At 34.8% G+C, this 18,996-nt stretch overlaps 1 protein-coding gene across 2 annotated transcripts in view; it reads left to right on the forward strand.

Moving 5' to 3' along the window:
- The first annotated feature begins 9,303 nt into the window (after nt 1–9,303).
- LOC125658075 (uncharacterized) overlaps nt 9,304–18,996 on the forward strand; it is a 49,430-nt gene continuing 39,737 nt past the window's right edge. The window contains exons 1-2 of one of the 2 annotated variants that reach the window (XM_048889163.2): nt 9,304–9,489; nt 14,569–14,671. In XM_048889163.2, coding sequence (XP_048745120.2) covers nt 14,570–14,671 — 102 coding nt within the window. In that variant the 5' untranslated portion in view covers nt 9,304–9,489; nt 14,569. Of the gene's footprint in view, nt 9,490–9,576; nt 9,630–14,568; nt 14,672–18,996 lie in introns of those variants that run through there. The other variant, XM_056146935.1, reaches the window with a different exon arrangement.

Below are 18,996 nucleotides of genomic sequence, written 5' to 3' on the forward strand. Positions count from 1 at the left end.
TGATATGACATTTTTAAAAATGTTTTCACTTTTCGGTAGGTTTCATTTCGTTCGGTGTTTCGTTTCGATTTCTTTTCGCGTTTTACAGGTACCCCAGCTTTGACTATTTTTTTGACAAGATCAGCAGAGCTCTTTCCTCTTGGACCTGTCAACAGTTTTGCCATCGCAGCTCAATCCTCGTGGTGGTGTCTTCTTCCTCGATCCTATAACTACTTGATGGGTGATTAGTGATTACAGCCGGTTTTATATTCACATTTGCCAATGCACTTCCTTATATGACAGTACTAATGAAATCGATGTTCAATTTCGTGTGATATGAATTTGGTCACGTGATCAGTTTGTTCTTGCGTATGAATACAATCACCGCTTCAAAAGTCAGTTCCTGTACTTTCACCTGGTTTCTTGCTTATGCAATGCAGTGGGGGATTTACACCCCCCCCCCCCTCTCGCCACAAATTTAAATAATAGAAATAGTGTGAGTAAAATTCCAGATTGGCACCCAAAATGGCTGAGTATTTTGGCTAATAGGCCTTCCGATGTTCAAAGAACTTAGTAGTCTGGTCCCCTCCCCCGCCACTCCTTGATCACAAAACGAGTGATCAAGGAGTGGCGGGGGCGGGGACCAGACTAAGAACTTAGGCCTTCTCAATCGGAACTCCTCGAATGTCTCGCGCACTCGACATAGATCTATGTCGAGTGCGCGAGACATTCGAGGAGTTCCGATTGAGGCCTTCTTTGAACATCGGAAGGCCTCGGGTACCAGGCTACTACTAGGCCTACTTGACTTGAATCACATATACCTTTTCGTAAACCCTGGATCCGCCACTGCAATGACATCATAACAGAAACAAACGCAGCAGGATATTTATACAGAGTTTATTTTGTAAACAAACAAGAATTTCATCAATTTATAAAAGAGAAACATTAAACATACCGTTCTGTTGTTTCATTTTATACAGTTTTAAATACCGTCTGCAACTTATGCATGGCGAATTTATAAAATAAAGTTCTATGATATTGGAAGCGAAAACATGTAGGCAGAGTTATAAGCCTATTTACTTTATGATGATAAGTTAACCTGTTGTTTCCTGGCAATTTCCATCACGGCTATGACTCGGCATGATCATAAGCGAGGCTGGTTTCGAGGCTCGAAAAATGTATATATATGTTCATATCAGGGTACCGGTGCGAGTCTTCATTAAAATCCTACAACAGAAATCTCTCAAGTGAACAAAAACTCCGTCAGTTCGTTTCTATTTTCTTTTACACATACTGAAGGTAAATAAAAGACGCAACCTACCTGCACTTTGTCTAAATCTGTCAGTGGCGGATTTAGGGAGGGGGGGGGGGGACGCAGCCGGTGCCCCCCTAAAATTTTCAAATTTAAGGTAAATCGTGGTATCTTGTTTAGAAAAATGTACTAAACGATCAAAGAGGCGATAATTTCTTCCACTCCCGGAGAAATAAATGACAAAATCTTTTTATTTCTTGAATTACTTTATTGGGAGAAATAAATTTTTTCCAAAACCCCTTAAAATTTGCGTCATTTTACTATTTCACCTTATTAAAAGTGATAGAAAATGGTACAAATTACTTGAACAGGAGACATATTTCAAGCCCTATAAAATCTGTAAAATCGAGGAGCTACCGGGGGCTTCGCCCCCTGGGCCCCCACCAGGCCTTTGCCCTGCACCCACTGGGGGCCTATAAAGTGGCGCTCCCCGTAACCACAATTCCTGGATCCGCCCCTGTCTGTCCTACTGGCTCGAATCGTCTCCTGCATGGCTACAGCCGCGAGTCCTGACGATGAACATGCCGTTGTTTCTTTCCAAAAATCTGACTATAAGAGCTTAACATTAACTTGACCCATCATATCCACCATCAATTCTCTCAGATCCTTTGAATTTCTGTCGAAATCTGTGTTCAACAATTGTGTTTTCAGCTTAGTAAGCTAGACCTACGCCAGTTTCTCCATCGCTGATCGCGACCAAATCACATCACGGATGTAGTTTACTCCGCTCTTCTTGTCGTCATTTCAGTTAAAACTTTACGCTCTAAATTACCTTCATTTTACACATGTTTCGCCTTTTTTTTTTTTTTTTTAACATTTTCAATTAGCCTAAATATCTATATCTTATATTCTCTTTGATATTGTTCCTAATTTTTTATTCGATAAAACTCTAACGAACTATATTTTGTCTTCTACGATCGTTATTTTGGTCATCTGCTACATAATCATGGAAGCTCGGTAAGAACACAAATCAAAATAGAAAATATAAATATAAGAAATAAAATATCAATTTTGAATATCCCAACAACATTAAAAAATGATATCTTATTTCTTAATTGGCATTGCAAGGAGAGTTGTTTTTTTTACATTAATTTCACAAATACATAAAAATGACATTGTATGGCGGTGTACAAATTCAAGCAAGCAACGGAGAATGACTTTTAAACAAGGTTTTCTCGCAACTTAAGTGCAAGACATAGATATTTCCCTAGGTTACAAAGTTCGAGTACATTATGAACTCTTAATAATTATACGATTGAATTTGAAAACAGATGGTTTTTGCCAATAATACCTTTTGATATATCTATGTCGAAATTCCTCGTAATGAATATAAAGTGGTATTCGTCCTCTATGTCATTTTTACAAAATTTACATATTCTATTTTCTCTTAGTATATTGTTATGGCGGCCTGTTTCAATTTCAAGATTGTGAGAAAATAGTCAAAGTTTTGCTACATTTTTTCATTCTATCACAGTTGTAATATATTTCATCGTAACAAATTCTAATTATACAATTTTCACTACGCAACACTTTAAACCAAAATTTGAACATTCTGAAGAATCGAATGATTTTCATAGGTAACCTCCCAGTTTCAAAATACACCGAGGCAGAATTTATGTTTTTTCGCACACCTAAAACAGATTTTATAAACTCTTACTGTATCTTTTCTACATCTCTTGTGCTCATTATGGCTCCATAATTTAGGATACTTGCTACATATATGTCAAAAGGTACCAATAGTGTTTCTGTGTTAAGGCACATATTTTTAACATTTGATTTTAATGAGAACATTGCTTTTCTACCTTGACAGGCTTATTGTTTTTGCGTAAACTTATAGTTACCCTTAAAGTTAAATAAATCACCAAGGTATACAAATTTATCAACAACTTCAATTGGCTGCATGACCATTCAGATTCCATTTTTCTGTATGTTTGATTTTACCCCCATTCCTAAAAATAACAATTTTTGTTTTATCAGCATTAACAGTAAGATCCCAGTCAGTTGTGTATTCATATATCTCATCTAACATATTTTGAAGCTCATGTACGCTTTCAGCAAAAATGAGCACATCATCTGCATACATCAAAACATACAAGTTTAGTTCTCGCTAAATGAAATGGCACAATATCGTGTTTTAAAAATTCGACTTCAAAATCATTCACATATAACGAAAAAAGGATGGGATATAACACTTCTCCTTGTAATAGTCCTACGTTACTTTAAAGAAAATTCTGACATCATAACTGCAGATTTAACACTAGATTTTATGCTTTAATATATAACCCGGATAATGCGTAGTAATTTACCTCTAATACCATACGTGCTGAGCTTTTTCCACAATTTAATTCGATCAACAGAGTCAAATGCTTTCTTGAAATCTATGATTGTTGATATGTCACTTTATCATACATCATATATGTATTCATTGTATTGATAAGTAAAATGAAAACAGTGATGAGGCCTGTGGACGTTGTTGTGTGTTACACTTGCGTTCAAAGTGTGTTCTGCAGCTATAGCAATTTTACCAGTATACTATAATACTAAGCAAACATATTTTGACCCTAACTTTTAATTTAGAGATAACGTTATGTGATTTTCAGAGACCATCTCATCAGTGGTGCATGTAGATGTTAACTCTGAGATATCAAATAAAACAATACTCCTACAAAACCAAAACCAATATCAAATTTAAGTTCTTTCTTTGTTCTAGTAAATTGAACAGAATGATTGATTGATTGAATATTGTTTAACGCCCATCTCGAGAATTTTTCACTCATATGCCGGTGAAAGGCTGCAAAATTTCGGCCTATGCTCGGCGCTGAGGGCCTTTGAGCAGGGAGGGATTTTTATCGTGCCACACCTGCTGTGATACGGGACCTCGGTTTTTACGGTCTCATCCGAAGGACCGCCCCATTTAGTCGCCTTCTACGACAAGCAAGGGGTACTGAGGACCTATTCTAACCCGGGATCCCCACGGGATTTGAGCAGAATTTTATATGAAAATTAAAGAAAATCACATTATTGTTTTGAAATCATTTGAAAAGCATTCAAAATTACGTGTATATAGATCTAAGCCTAATTTTCCTTCTTTCATTATCAATTATCCCATTTTAATCCTCGCCTATCTAGAGTGTCAGGGACTCCTGGATTGGACATATCTATAGCACAGTAATTACAAAATCATATACATGTGTCAATTATTACATGTATTAAAGAAAATTATGTTATATAGTACATTATTGTGTATAATTAGAAACAGGGAAAATTATTGGCTTTGATAATATAATATTGTTAAATTCAGAAAATTGATTTCAATGTTCTATAAAAGCAAAAACCAAAAAAAAAAAAAAAAAAAAAAAAAAAAAAAAAAAAAAAAAAAAATAGCTCAAGGTATTTTAATTCTATATACGAGAATTCATCGTTTACCCTACTCTAGGTCATATAAATCATATAACGTATATGAATATTCACAAACGCATGTACAGTGGATGCAAAAAGGGGCTTAATCCTCACCTAGGGCACCATGGATTTGATACATTGATATAATACAAGTTCTAGGCATAATTAAGAAACTGTTTGAGAAAAGGAAATTTACTTTCACATGTTTTAAGAAGTGTGATACAAAGAAATAAAAAATTATAAACAGTTTTAAGAAATACAATACATTATGTAAAAATCTAAGTGGGATTAATTCGATTTAACATTTCTTTAGAATGTGAGATATATTGAGATTATACACTTAGATTTGAGGTATCACCAGCGAATGGAAAGACCTTCAGAATCATTTGAGAGCAACATTGGAATGCGATGAGGCAAATATGTGAGAATTTATCAAATGATTTAATCGAATTATTTGAGAACATTCTTGAGATTGTCGGGAAATACAATTGCATTTGATCGAGATGAAATGATGAGACATATTTCCAACATTTTATCAGAGGAATGAAAATTCTGTTGGGGTAATGGTTTTTCATGTTTCTCTGAGTGGTATTGTGTGGTGACATTGTGTTGAGGAAAAACCAAATACTCTTCTTTTTAGATGTCATTTAATAAAAAGGTAATTTATTCCAGCAAACGTTTTATGCATAATATGTATATCACTGCAAAATGCATTCATTTCATTGATTTAACAGTCCCACTATGTTATCAATCATTTTTACAATAAGGATCGAACAACAATATGGATTACTATAAAACATTTTCATTTTTCCATTTCATGAAAAATATTTCATAAGGAAATCCGGACTGCCTAATTGAAGACCTACAGGTAATTGAAGATCTATGGAAGACTGACAAAAATATAGGCTATTTACATCAAAACTAATATGATTTTCTCATTAAGCATGTCTCAAATATCTAATATAAACAAAAAAGTTTGATAAAAATAAGTTTTATAGTGTATTTCCAAAGCTGGGTAGGGCCAACTATTTTTCTCTCTTGACGACCAAGCGCAAGAACGATAACTCGTATAAATGTCATACTTGCAAATCAGCTGTTCATTTCTTGTATATTTTCTTTGTTAAAAGATCAGAAATTTTTTTCAAAATTGTTTATTAAAAAATAAAAGAAATGATTAACAACTGAACAGCTGATTTGTAGATATATATTTACGCGAGTTATCGCTCTTACACTAGGTCGTCTAATAGAAAAAAATTGTTCCCCATACCGAGCTTTATAATTTATTTTTATCAAAATTGTTTGTGTTAGTTTTATATTTGAGACATGCTTAATCAGAAAATCATATTAGTTTTGATGTATATAGCCCACATTTTGTAGGTCTTCTGTAAGTCTTCTGTAGGTCTTCAATTGGGCATTTGTGTTTCACAAACACATCTTGTTCAATTTACAAATTAATTCTGGACACAATTAAATAGTTTTTAGCACAAATCATCTTGTTTCACACATGCTATTTTCTATTAAGCAACCTAATTGTAAACAAAAACATGGCACGAGCCTTATTTACATAACAAAGAATTGTGAATGCTGTATCTCACTTGCAACTCAAAAGTTGATATCAAAATTTTGGTTGACCATTAGAAATATTTTAGTTAAGTATTGTAAACAATAACAAGAGGCCCATGGGCCACATCGCTCACCTGAGTCACCTCGGTCCATATCAGAAGATTTTCCATATCTATTTGCATGTAAAACCGTAGTCCCTATTATGGCCCCAAACCTTCCCCTGGAGGCCATGGTTTTTGCAAACTTGAATCTACACTATGTCAGAAAGCTTTCATGTAAATGTGAACTTCTTTCGCCCAATGGTTCTTGAGAAGAAGATTTTTAAAGATTTTCCCTATATATTTGTATGTAAAACTTTGATCCCCTATTGTGGCCCCATCCTACCCCAAAAGGGGGGGGGGGGACATGATTTTAACAAACCTGAATCTGCACTATATCAGAAAGCTTTCATATAAATCTCAGCTTTTCTGGCTTAGTGGTTCTGGGAAGAAGATTTTTAAAGATTTTTCCTATATATTTGTATGTAAAACTTTGACCCCCTATTGTGGCCCCATCCGACCCCCGGGGGCCATGATCTTAACAATTTATAATCTGCACTATATCAGGAAGCTTTCATATAAACCTCAGCTTTTCTGGCTCAGTGGTTCTTGAGAAGAAGATTTTAAAAGATTTTTCCTATAAATTTGTATGTAAAACTTTGATGCCCCCCTTGAGGCCCCATCCAATCCCCGGGGTCCATGATTTTAACAAACTTGAATCTGCACTATATCAACCAAAAAAAAAAAAAACCGAAAAAAAAGAAGAAAAAAAAAAACGAAAAAAAACCCTTTGACCCCCTATTGTGGCCCCATCCGACCCCCGGGGGCCATGATTTTAACAATTTAGAATTTGAATTATATAAGGAAGCTTTCATATAAATCTCAGCTTTTCTGGCTCAGTAGTTCTTGAGAAGAAGATTTTTAAAGATTTTTCCTATATATTTGTATGTAAAACTTTGATCCCCTATTGTGGCCCCATCCGACCCCCGGGGGCCATGATTTTAACAATTGAGAATCTGCATTATATAAGGAAGCTTTCATATAAATCTCAGCTTTTCTGGCTCAGTGGTTCTTGAGAAGAAGATTTTTAAAGATTTTTCCTATATATTTGTATGTAAAAATTTGGTCCCCTATTGTGGCCCCATCCGACCCCCGGGGGCCATGATTTTAACAATTTAGAATCTGCATTATATAAGGAAGCTTTCATATAATTCTCAGCTTTTCTGGCTCAGTGGTTCTTGAGAAGAAGATTTTTTAATGACACTACCCTATTTTTACCTTTTCTTGATTATCTCCCCTTTGAAGGTGGCCTGGCCCTTTATTTTAACAATTTAGAATTCCCTTTACCTAAGGATGTTTTGTGCCAACTTTGGTTGAAATTGGCCCAGTGGTTGTTGAGAAGAAGTTGAAAATGTGAAAAGTTTACAGACGGACAGACGGACGGACGCCGGAATACGGGTGATCAGAAAAGCTCACTTGAGCTTTCAGCTCAGGTGAGCTAAAAATGGAAAAATAAAATTTTCAGCTCAATCGTGTCCATGCCCTTTTAAATCCAAATACCAAAGATTTATTTTCAAGGAATTCACTGTTCAGTTGACAATAAAAAGACCTTTACTTAGAAAATAAGATAAGGCGTAATCTTGAAAATTTAGATGTAATACGCTAGTATTAATTAAATAATGTACATGGATATGTAGTTAAATTTGATCGGGATCGTGATCAAACGGTAAACTGTAACTTAAAATAATTCCTAAAATGATGAAAACAAACGTAATATATTCTACGTGAGAAGAAAAAATCTCTCGCTGTGGCCTTCAATTCGACATTTCGATGATGTTTTGTCTATTAACAATAATAACTTTCATTCATATGTCGATTTGATATATCCCTGTGAGCTCGAAATAAAGGACATCACAGAGTCGTCCACTTCTGCTTCATACTTAGATATTTTATTGAAAGTAGACATCAACGGCAAACTGACAACTCAACTGTATGACAAACGGGATGATTTCTGCTTCTCCATCGTCAACTTCCCATATTTATGTAGCAATATTCCATTATCACCTGCATATGGTGTTTATATATCTCAACTGATTCGATATGCAAGAGCTTGTTCTGCGTATAGTCAGTTTTTAAATCGAGGTAAGCTACTGACAAACAAGTTGATGGTACAGGGGTTTCAACAGTCTCGATTGAAGTCAGCATTTCGCAAATTCTATGGTCGATATAACGATCTAGTTCGTCAATACAACCTATCCTTAGGTCAAATGCTGTCTGACGTGTTTCATACCGATTGTTAAGCCGTTCTTGGCACACTGATTTTGACTGCAGATAACTCCGTTTACCTGAACCGGATATAGGGCTCACGGCGGGTGTGACCGGTCGACAGGGAATGCTTACTCCTCCTAGGCACCTGATCCCACCTCTGGTGTGTCCAGGGGTCCGTGTTTGCCCAACTATCTATTTTGTATTGCTTGTAGGAGTTATGAGATTGATCACCGTTCGCTATCTTCACCTTTCATTCAAGATATACATTTATTAGGTTAAATTAAAGTAAAAACATCTACGAACAGCGGTTAAATTGCATTAAATTATGAAATTTTACCAGTGTACTCTTAAGTACTCTAACGTACTCTGTTTAGTAGGACGAGTATAGCATGCATTTATAATTGTTTAGAAAAGTGTTCCAAACTTCCAATTTTTTATTCTTTCCTTTACTTAGCAATTGCAGTAAATTATTGAACATTTTGTTTTGATATGTTAATAGTACTGTCATAACTTGTATATCCATACAGCATCATTACAAGCCAATATTAAGCCTAGTGGTTCTCAGTACTTTCAGTACTTTGAAAAAAAAAAAGTGCCCCCCCCCCTGTTCGGACGTCTATGGACCCAGTTTAAAACCTAATAACGAAAGTGCGAGATAAACGTGTTCAAACTTGACCATGTCCACTGCATTGTTATGAGGTCCTTTATCCTACTTCTAAATACGGGCTCTCTTTGACAACGCGTGACCTACTTATATATATATATATATATATATTTACCTGCGCGATCCGCGAGGCTCTAATATTCTATTGGAAACGCTGCGAATAACGATTTTTATTTTGTAATATGCCATTTTGCCACTCCATAGCATGTGATATTATATTTTTGTGTAAATCTGCTTGACAGAACGTTCCCATTTAAAAGAGACAGGTATGTGTGTGGTTTTTTTTTGTTACACATTTTAACAGATCTGAGTCACTATGACGAAAAAACGACCGTAGTTTAAAATGCAGGTGACCTCGATTTTCAACCCAGACACAGGACAGGGATCATGTTTATATACAGTTGACGTAATGTTCATCATCGACAAGTTGCAAATTGTTTCCTAATAATGTAGAATTCTGAAAACCAACAGATTGAGCTTAGTTCGTTTTAAGGGAATAATATATTTTACATAGAGTTCGAGTACTAATCTCAGCGAGATTCGTCGAGGCTGGATATTTGGACTGACGCCACAACGAATCTCGCTGAGATTACCATATTCTATGAATGACAAATTTATTGTTGTTGATTATATATATATATATATATATATATATATATATATATAATGAAGACAAACCAGTAATTGTCAAATTCAAATGGAGTGAATATTAAGTTAAAAATCAGAACTTCAAAAATCTTTCTACCTTATCATTTTATTATAAACACACTAAAAATATATCCCAATTTAAGGTGTTGGGACGAGGTTTAGACTGTGGTTTATGGAGAAATTATTTAAAAGCACTAGCTATGAAAATGACCCCATGAAAATTGTTAAAGCAGAAACTATTTAATATAATCCCTAAGATCTGAATGAAAAAGTCAGCATAATGAATAAGGGAATATCATGTGAGAGCATTCCTACAATGAGCACCATTGCCTCATGCAGACATCGTCGTTGTATTCTCTAGGGATGGAATGATACAGTACCTTCTCGATTCAATTCGATACTTTAGTCTCGATTCGATGATTTTCGATTCGATACAATAGCATGTACCAAATTCTTTATAAAGCTAAGATTGTTTATGTTTCATTGTATTTATTGCTCTCTGCAAATAAATTCTACATAATGTAAAACCGTTTAACATACAGCAACACACTTATCACTTGTTCTAAAGCCGAAATGTCGCCATACTCAGGATGGGGGTGCATTTTTCAACTCGACTGCGTCCATTTTAGATACATGCAGTAAAGTTTACTCGTATGTTGATTGGGCAATTTTCAATTCCATTATGGCTAATCAGAAACTGAGTTATCAAGAGCAATGTGTGCTATGATTCTAGAACTGTATCGAACCGATACAGACCCCGAATAAATCGAACATCGAATCGAGACCACTACATCGCGATTCGGCCGCATCGCGATGCATCGTTTCACCCCTAGTATTCTCAGGACATGGGAACATTATAATTGTGGAAAATAATCATCACAAATAATTCACATAAAATAATTTAGAGCATCATTCTTTTGATGGTGAAATCATACTTCATAAGTCTATAAAGAGTTGTTTAACCAGCCAACTTGGTGTAATGTCATGCAGCAACCTTATAAGTATCAAATATCGCCATCTGTTGGACAGAAAATATTTATTCATGCATGCACAATTAAAAAAAGAAAATTAATTAACCTCTTGAATGGAAACTGCTGAAACTGTTATAGCCACCATCTAGAAATACTGGGTATAATCAGGCCTAGTAGTTGTATTTATATGTATGTATATATTAAGTATAAAAATACTAGAAATTCAAGATAGAGAGACTATACAAAATTTAATATTTTAGAAATTGTGTACGTGCAATCTCTGAAAAATAAAATTTACCAATATTGAAGCTCTTATTCATTCAAAGATCAATTGTTAATATTGTGTGTATATATATATATAATTTTAAAAAACACTTAAAATATTTTTAAAATGCAAATTATATGCAAGCAGTACGTTTTTCATACTTGTAGGAAAATTACTACTAAAATTTCAACAGTTTCTTTTAGCTAGCTTGCAACAATTTTCAAAAATTCCCCAAATGGTGTCAGAATTTCCTAATGGAAAAAACTGCAAGTCCAGGGATGGTCCAGGCCACCTGAGCTATCGGGCCACTATCGATAAACCCATTTACACCCTTTCTCACTAAAGGGAGTCAATTGATGTTACCGGTCGATCAGCTACGAACGGAAACAAATATGAACTGAATATGTTTTATGGAAGGTTACATGTCTAGCCCAAATGTACACATATAAAAATCATCATGGTCTATGAATATTTGAAATAATGTTTCTGCAAACCCTCTGAATTGATACTTACAGTACTGCAGTTGGCAAGTCGATGTAACCGAAGTTCGACCTAATGTTTTATTTAATAATATCATTTCTGGTCATATATACCATATTAAATTAAAAATATGCCATTGCATCTTTAACATTAAATTGTTCTTTTTATATGAAACTGCATCATCCATGAAGTGTAACTTCAGTGAATACATTTGTCGCCAATGTTAAAATACATGCATGTTATCGCTTATTAGCTCACCTGAGCCAAAGGCGCAAGTGAGCTTTTCTGATCAAAATTTGTCCGTTGTCTGTCGTCGTCGTAAACTTTTCACATTTTCATCTTCTTCTCAAGAACCACTGGGCCAATTATAACTAAACTTGACCAAAAGCATCATTGGGTAAAGGGTTTTCAAGTTTGTTCAAATAAAGGGCCCCTTCAAAGGGGAGATAATCACAAAAATGCATAAATAGGGTGGGATCATTTAAAAATCTTCTCCTCAAGAACCACTGGGCCAGAAGAGCTGAAATTTTCATGAAAGCTTCCTGATGTAGTGCAGATTCAAATTTGTTCAAATCATGGCCCCCGGGGATAGGTTGGGGCCACAATAGGGGATCAAAGTTTTACATAGAAATATATGGGGAAAATCTTTAAAAATCTTCCTCTCAAGAACCAATGAGCCCGAAGAGCTGAAATCTATATGAAAGCTTCCTGACATAGTGCAGATTCAAGTTCGTTCAAATCATGGCCCCCGGGGGTAGATTGGGGCCACAATAGGGGATCAAAGTTTTACATAAAAATATATACGGAAAATCTTTAAAAATCTTTTTCTCAAAAACCAATGAGCCAGAAGAGCTGAAATTTATATGAAAGCTTCCTGACATAGTGCAGATTCAAGTTTCTTCAAATCATGGCCCCCAGGATATGTTGCATGGGGCCACGTACAATATGGACTATAAGGTTTTACATGCAAATATATATGGAAAGTCTTCAGATATGGGCCAAGATAAATCAGGTGAGCGATGTGGCCCTTGGGCCTCATGTTAAAATTTGACACACAATGTTGCTAACAAATGGACTTTTTTAAAAGAGGGTGTCCATTATATATGATATCAGGCAGAGGTCGGCACATCCCAAACGAAAAAAACAGGGTAACAAAATACTATAACAAAACACGAATACTTTGTTACGTTTTGAAGATGTTTTAATAGTACAGCAAATCACATGCAAATGAGGTAACAAAACATCAACAAAATACTAACAAAACGTTCTTTCGAAATATCATCAAAATACTGCAGTAGTGTTTTGAAATCCATATGCAAATGAGGTAACAAAATATCAATAAAATACTAACAAAACATTGTTTCAAAATACTATCAAAATAGTGTTTTGAAAATGTTTTGTTACATGAGATCTCAAGCAAAATACTATCAAATCGTATGTAACAAAATATAATAAAAAACATGAGAATTAAAGAAAACGTTTTCCAAACACTTTTAACAAAACATGATCAAAACACAAAAATGGAAACTCCATCATTAGGCTTTTGAAATTCATACATCAAAAATATATAATTAGGAACAGAATGCAACATACATACATAACAGATACATGTTTATGTAAAAATCAATATCTTTGGAATTCTGACTGCTATTTTTCCATGTGTATATAGATATGTAAAAAGCAAAATAACATAACAGATTAATTTCTGACAAAGATTTGAATAAAGTGTTGCATAATTGATGTTTTGTTAAATGCAACACTTTCAAAACATACAAAGAAAATATAAATGTGTGTTTTCATAGTATTTTGAATATAATTTGAAAGTATTTTGTTAGATTTCTTTTTCATTTGGGATATCTGTCATTAGAACTAGATTGAATTGGAGCTATGAGTTTGTAATTCTCCTTATTACTTCACAAGTCTTTTGTCTGTAAGTAATTCTGCTTTCCCTTAGATGCCTCTTCCCATTAGGACTTAGCTGAGATCTAAAAAAAAAAAAAAAAAAAAAAAAAAAAGTTGTGCGAAAATGGAAATAAAATAATGAACATGTTTAAATAGCAGTGTAAGCAATGCACTGAGAAAGTGGCATTAATTATCCTGTTATTTACTTCGCAAATCAAACAAGTTTGACGTTGTTGACGTTATAGCTCTTTTCATTAGTAATCTATATTTGAAATATCAAAGCACTATATCGAAAGTGGTTCAGAGAAGCTATATGAGTCATTATCAAAATCTGTCAAGATTTATGTCCCTGGCACAAAAATCAATTTTGAAAAGCAAAATTTCATAAACCTTCGCATGAAATTAGTAATGCACCATAAGTTTTAAGTAGATGTAATAAAAAAAAATATATCCCGGCCAATGACATTTGTCATAGGCTGACAACCACCCTTGGAAGTTGCAAATACATTGGTATTTTGATGTCTCCAGTCATGAAATGGGCTAATTTGAGTGCCTGGTAGTGCATTTTATGTTGCAGATTTCATTATTCTTATATATATCATTTACTATATCTTTGTGTAAATTCCAGAAATTATGTAACTGTTAAAAATTGTGTTCTGAAATTTTCTGCAAATTACTAACCCCCCCCCCCCCCCCCTTTTTTATGATAATTCTTTTTTGGTGGCAATAATTTCTCTGAAATGTGTGAATTCCTAGATACAGTGGTAACGACTAGGTATCAATATTTATGTTACATTTAACTTTTCATTTTATATGCCATCTTCATCCACTGTTACCATCTTGGAAGAACTGCGGTACTTTGTAGATGAAGACAGAGAAACAATAGAAAACTTGTTAGATAGAGCAGGTGTAAAAAGCAATAGAGACACCCCCTATATTGTACCATGTCACATTGATTTAGTAAATTCAAGGCACATTTATTGTCTGATGCCTTCATTGTGGTGAGCAATGTAGGCTTTACCCAATTTACATTTTGTAGTTAATCTAACAATTACTTCAATCTTTTTAATTTTTCACAGGATGCCCCATGGAGCCATACGATTTCCTTTTGGAAAGTGTCGTGTCTGCCAGGACCACGCTACCGGAGTGCATTACGGAGTGGCCACCTGCGAAGGATGCAAGGTACACATACATTTGTTACTCATCGTTTTTCTTTTTTTTCCAGCTAAATTTGGAAATTATATTTATTAAGATGGCAGTGAAATAAATTAGAATTGCCTTTAATAGCAGTACTTGCTGTGTGGTGACATTTTTGTACTTTAATAATGATTTATCTTCACTGCAGCAATATACACATAATATGAGGTGAAAATCAGCAATATAATTTACAGTTTTAGTCTTCACAATACTTTGAAAGAGATCGCGAGTGAATGGCCTACATTTTTAGCTCTTCTGAGCCGAAGGCTCAAAGAGCTAATCATATGGCCATATGTCTGGCGTGCGGTGTGCGTCAACTTTTTGGAAAAAGGGCTATATCTCAAGAACCCCTTGGCCAATATTTGTCAAATTTGTCACAGGGTATCCTTGGCCCAAGGGCTTTCATTTGTACTAAAACTAGGATTGTGACCCTTTAACAAGGGGAGATAATTAGGAAAATGCAAACAAAAGTAGTGGTTGCTAAAAAATCTTCTTCTCAAGAACTGCTTGGCAAATTATCACCAAACTTATGCATAAGGATGAGGATAGGTTGTAGATAAAAAATTGTTCAAGGCATCATCCTGGGGCAAAGGGTGTGACCAATCTGATTAAAATAAGATCTTTGATCCGCTCCGTTATTGTTGTGACATAACAATAACGGAGCGGATCAAAGATATCATTTTAATCAGATTGAGGGTGTGACCTCAAGGTCACTTCAAAGTTGACCTTAAATTTTGTTTTGTTAAAACTTTGATATTTTGCTTAGTATAAGGACTAGGATCATCAAATTTTGTCAGTTGATGCATCTTAGGACTTAATATTATGTTGTCTCAAAAGTAGGTCATTGTGACCTACTTTTTGAATTTCGCATGTAATTATTATTAAATGGATTTTGATGCATATCTTGGACACTTTTGAGCCTATGATCATCACAAGTTGTCAGTTGATGGATCATGGGACCTTAAAGTGTGTCATGTGAAAAGTATGTGACCATGACCTACTTTCTGAATTTTATGGCTAATCATTTATGAATACATTTTAGGTTGTTATTTCAGATACCGAGAGGTTTAGAATCATCAAACCTTGTAAGTTGATGCGTCTAGAGGCCTCAAAACATATTCATAAAAAAGTAGGTCACAGTGACCTACTATTGAATTTTTCAGACATTCAAATTTCACATTTCCAATTTTAGATGCATATTTTGGACACTATGAAAGCTAGGATCATCAAACTTTGTCAGTTGATGCATGTTGAGTCTTCAGAGTGTGTTGACTAAAAAGTAGGTCACCGTGACCTATTTTTGGATTTTGACGACTATATTTGAATATTTCAGATACTATTTGACTTACAATCATCAAACTTTGTCAGTTGATGAGTCTTGAATTTTCAGAGTGTGTCGACTAAAAAGTAGGTCACCGTGACCTATTTTTGGATTTTGACGACTATATTTGAAGATTTCAGATACTATTTGACTTACAATCATCAAAATTTGTCAGTTGATGAGTCTTGAATTTTCAGAGTGTGTCGACCAAAAAGTATGTCACTGTGACCTACTTTTGGAATTTGACGTTTATATCTGAATTTTTCAGATACTATTTGACTTCAATTATCAAACTTTGTCAGTTGATGCATCTTGAGTCTTTGGAGTGTGTCGACCAAAAAATAGGTCACTGTGGCCTTCTTTTGGAATTTGACGGCTATATTTGAATACTATTTGACTTGTCAGTTGATGCATCTTGAGTCTTTAGTGTGTCGACCAAAAGAAGATCACTGTGACCTACTTTTGGACAGTTACATTTAAATTTTCAGGTACTATTTGACTTAACATCATCAAACTTTGTTAATTGATGAATTTTGGTTAGTGAGAATTTTTGCCTGTTCTACAATGTATCGGAAGAGCGATTCTAGGCCCATGGGCCTCTTGTTCATAACGCTATGCGAGTTATTTCCCCCTGATTACAGAGGGCGCGAAGCAAATTGCGGTCCTTAGTTAACGGTGTCATATAAGGAATAAATAGAAAATTTACAATTTTTGATTGCAATATTGCCAGTTAAGGAATTTTTCTAAGAATTAAGTGTAATGACTTAAAAATACTTGTAGTATAATTGAACATAATATTTTAGTCACTAATTACATTTATATGTGTCCTTTGTGTGGTTTTCTCGCAAGCAATGTATGGTCATGATGTAACAAAGTACGTAAATATTAACTATATAGTCCTCGATTTCTTTAGATCAGAATCATGATGTCCTTAGTATATCTGCAATTCTTCATTATGAATTTTTATCAATATTTTCGACAACCAAAACGCAAAAGAACATGCAATACGATATGCCTAAAAACACATGTAAAACCAACGCATACAGTGTATGTGCATTATCAATTTATCATTTCACACTGAACAAAACTACTTGTTGCTAAATGTACACTAGGTGCCAATAAATAAAGCATTTTAATTATCTTGAATTGGTATCACTAGTGTAATATTTTTGTTAAAATATATTTTTTTCGCATGTGATTTGATTTTTAGGTCACCTGAATCATTCAGGTGACCTATTGCTATCTGTTTTTGTCCGTCGTCGTTCGTCGTGCGTTAACATTTGAACATTTTCAGCTTCTTCTCTGAAACCCCTGAACCAATTTCAACCAATTTTGGCATATAGCATCTGTGGGTGGAGGGGAACAAAAATTGTGAAATTCGTGGTCCCTGCCCCCCTGGGGCATGAGGGGTGGGGCAAAAACCATCAAAATGAGTGTAATTTTAAAAAATCTTCTTCTTTACTCCTGGACATCAAGAAGCCAAACTGTGGGCATAATTATAATGAGCGTTTAGCCCTCTACTAAAATTGTGAAATTCATGGCCCCTGGGGCAGGGGTTCATGTGTTAGGGTGGGGCTCTATTGGTCATATAGTGAAAATGTAGAAATTCTTTGAAAATCTTCTTCTCTGTCTCTGGGTATTAAGTAGACAAACTAATAGCATGGTAATGATGAGCAAGGATGCCTCTTTAAAAATTGTGAAATTCATGGCCCCTGGATCAGGGGTTCTGGTGTGTTAGGGTGGGGCTCTATTGGTCATATAGTGAAAATGTAGAAATTCTTTGAAAATCTTCTTCTCTGTCTCTGGGTATTAAGTAGACAAACTAATAGCATGGTAATGATGAGCAAGGATGCCTCTTTAAAAATTGTGAATTTCATGGCCCTTGGATCAGGGGTTCTGGTGCTAGGGTGGGGCTCTATAAGTCATATAGTGAAAATGCATTATTTCTTTGAAAATCTTCTTCTCTGTTTCTGGGTATTATGTAGACAAACCAATAGCATGGTTATGATGAGCAAGGATGCCTCTTTCAAAATTGTGAAATTCATGGCCCCTGGGTCAGGGGTTCTGGTATTAGGGTGGGGCCCTATTGATCGTATAGTGAAAATGCATTTTATTTCTTTGAAAATCTTCTCCTCTGCTGCTGGGTATTAAGTAGACAAACTAATAGTATGATAATGATGATCAAGGATGCTTCTTTCAAAACTGAAATTTATGGCCCCTGGGTCAGGGGTTCTGGTGCAAAGGCGGGGCTGATTGATTATATAGTGAAAATGCAATATTTCTTTGAAAATCTTCTTCTATGTTTCTGGGTATTAGGTAGCCAAACTAATAGCATAGTTATGATGAGCATGGACGACTCTCCTGAAATTCTGAAATTCATGGCCCCAGGGTTAGGGGTTCTGGTGTTTGGGTGGGGCCCTATTGATCTTATGTAGTGAAAATGCAGTTTATTTCTTTGAAAATCTTCTTCTCTGCCCCTGGGTGTTAAGTAGACAAACTAATAGCATGGTTCTGATGAGCATATATATAAACATATATATTTTAAGTTAATTGCGGAAGGTTTTTACTTTAAATCAATCCGGGAATATAGTTGCCTACTATACACTTCGTGCATTAGTTGCCTACCATAACAGTCGCGCAGCTTGATAGAACTTTTGAATCTTGCAACATTGTGTTTGTAATTAATAAAGTTTTGAAATAAATAATTTCCTTTTTTATGCATATTACTTGAGGAGGGGGTCATATTGAGTTGCACCTGTTGTTAAGTTGGTAGGTTGGTCAGTAGACCAAATTTCTGCTCAATATCTAGAGAATGCTATGTTTATTAAACATCATACTTATTGCACTGTTACCCCATGAAAAGGAGTTGGCTCCAATTTTGTGGTCAAGAGTTAAAGTACTCTAATCAGCAGTATTTGACTTATCCTGATATCCGATGTTTTCGGCTTCACAAAGGTAGAGGCAGGCATGTGGAAATTGAAGTACAAGC

The sequence above is a fragment of the Ostrea edulis genome, chromosome 1 (assembly GCF_947568905.1).
Source record: "Ostrea edulis chromosome 1, xbOstEdul1.1, whole genome shotgun sequence".
Lineage (NCBI taxonomy): Eukaryota > Metazoa > Mollusca > Bivalvia > Ostreida > Ostreidae > Ostrea > Ostrea edulis.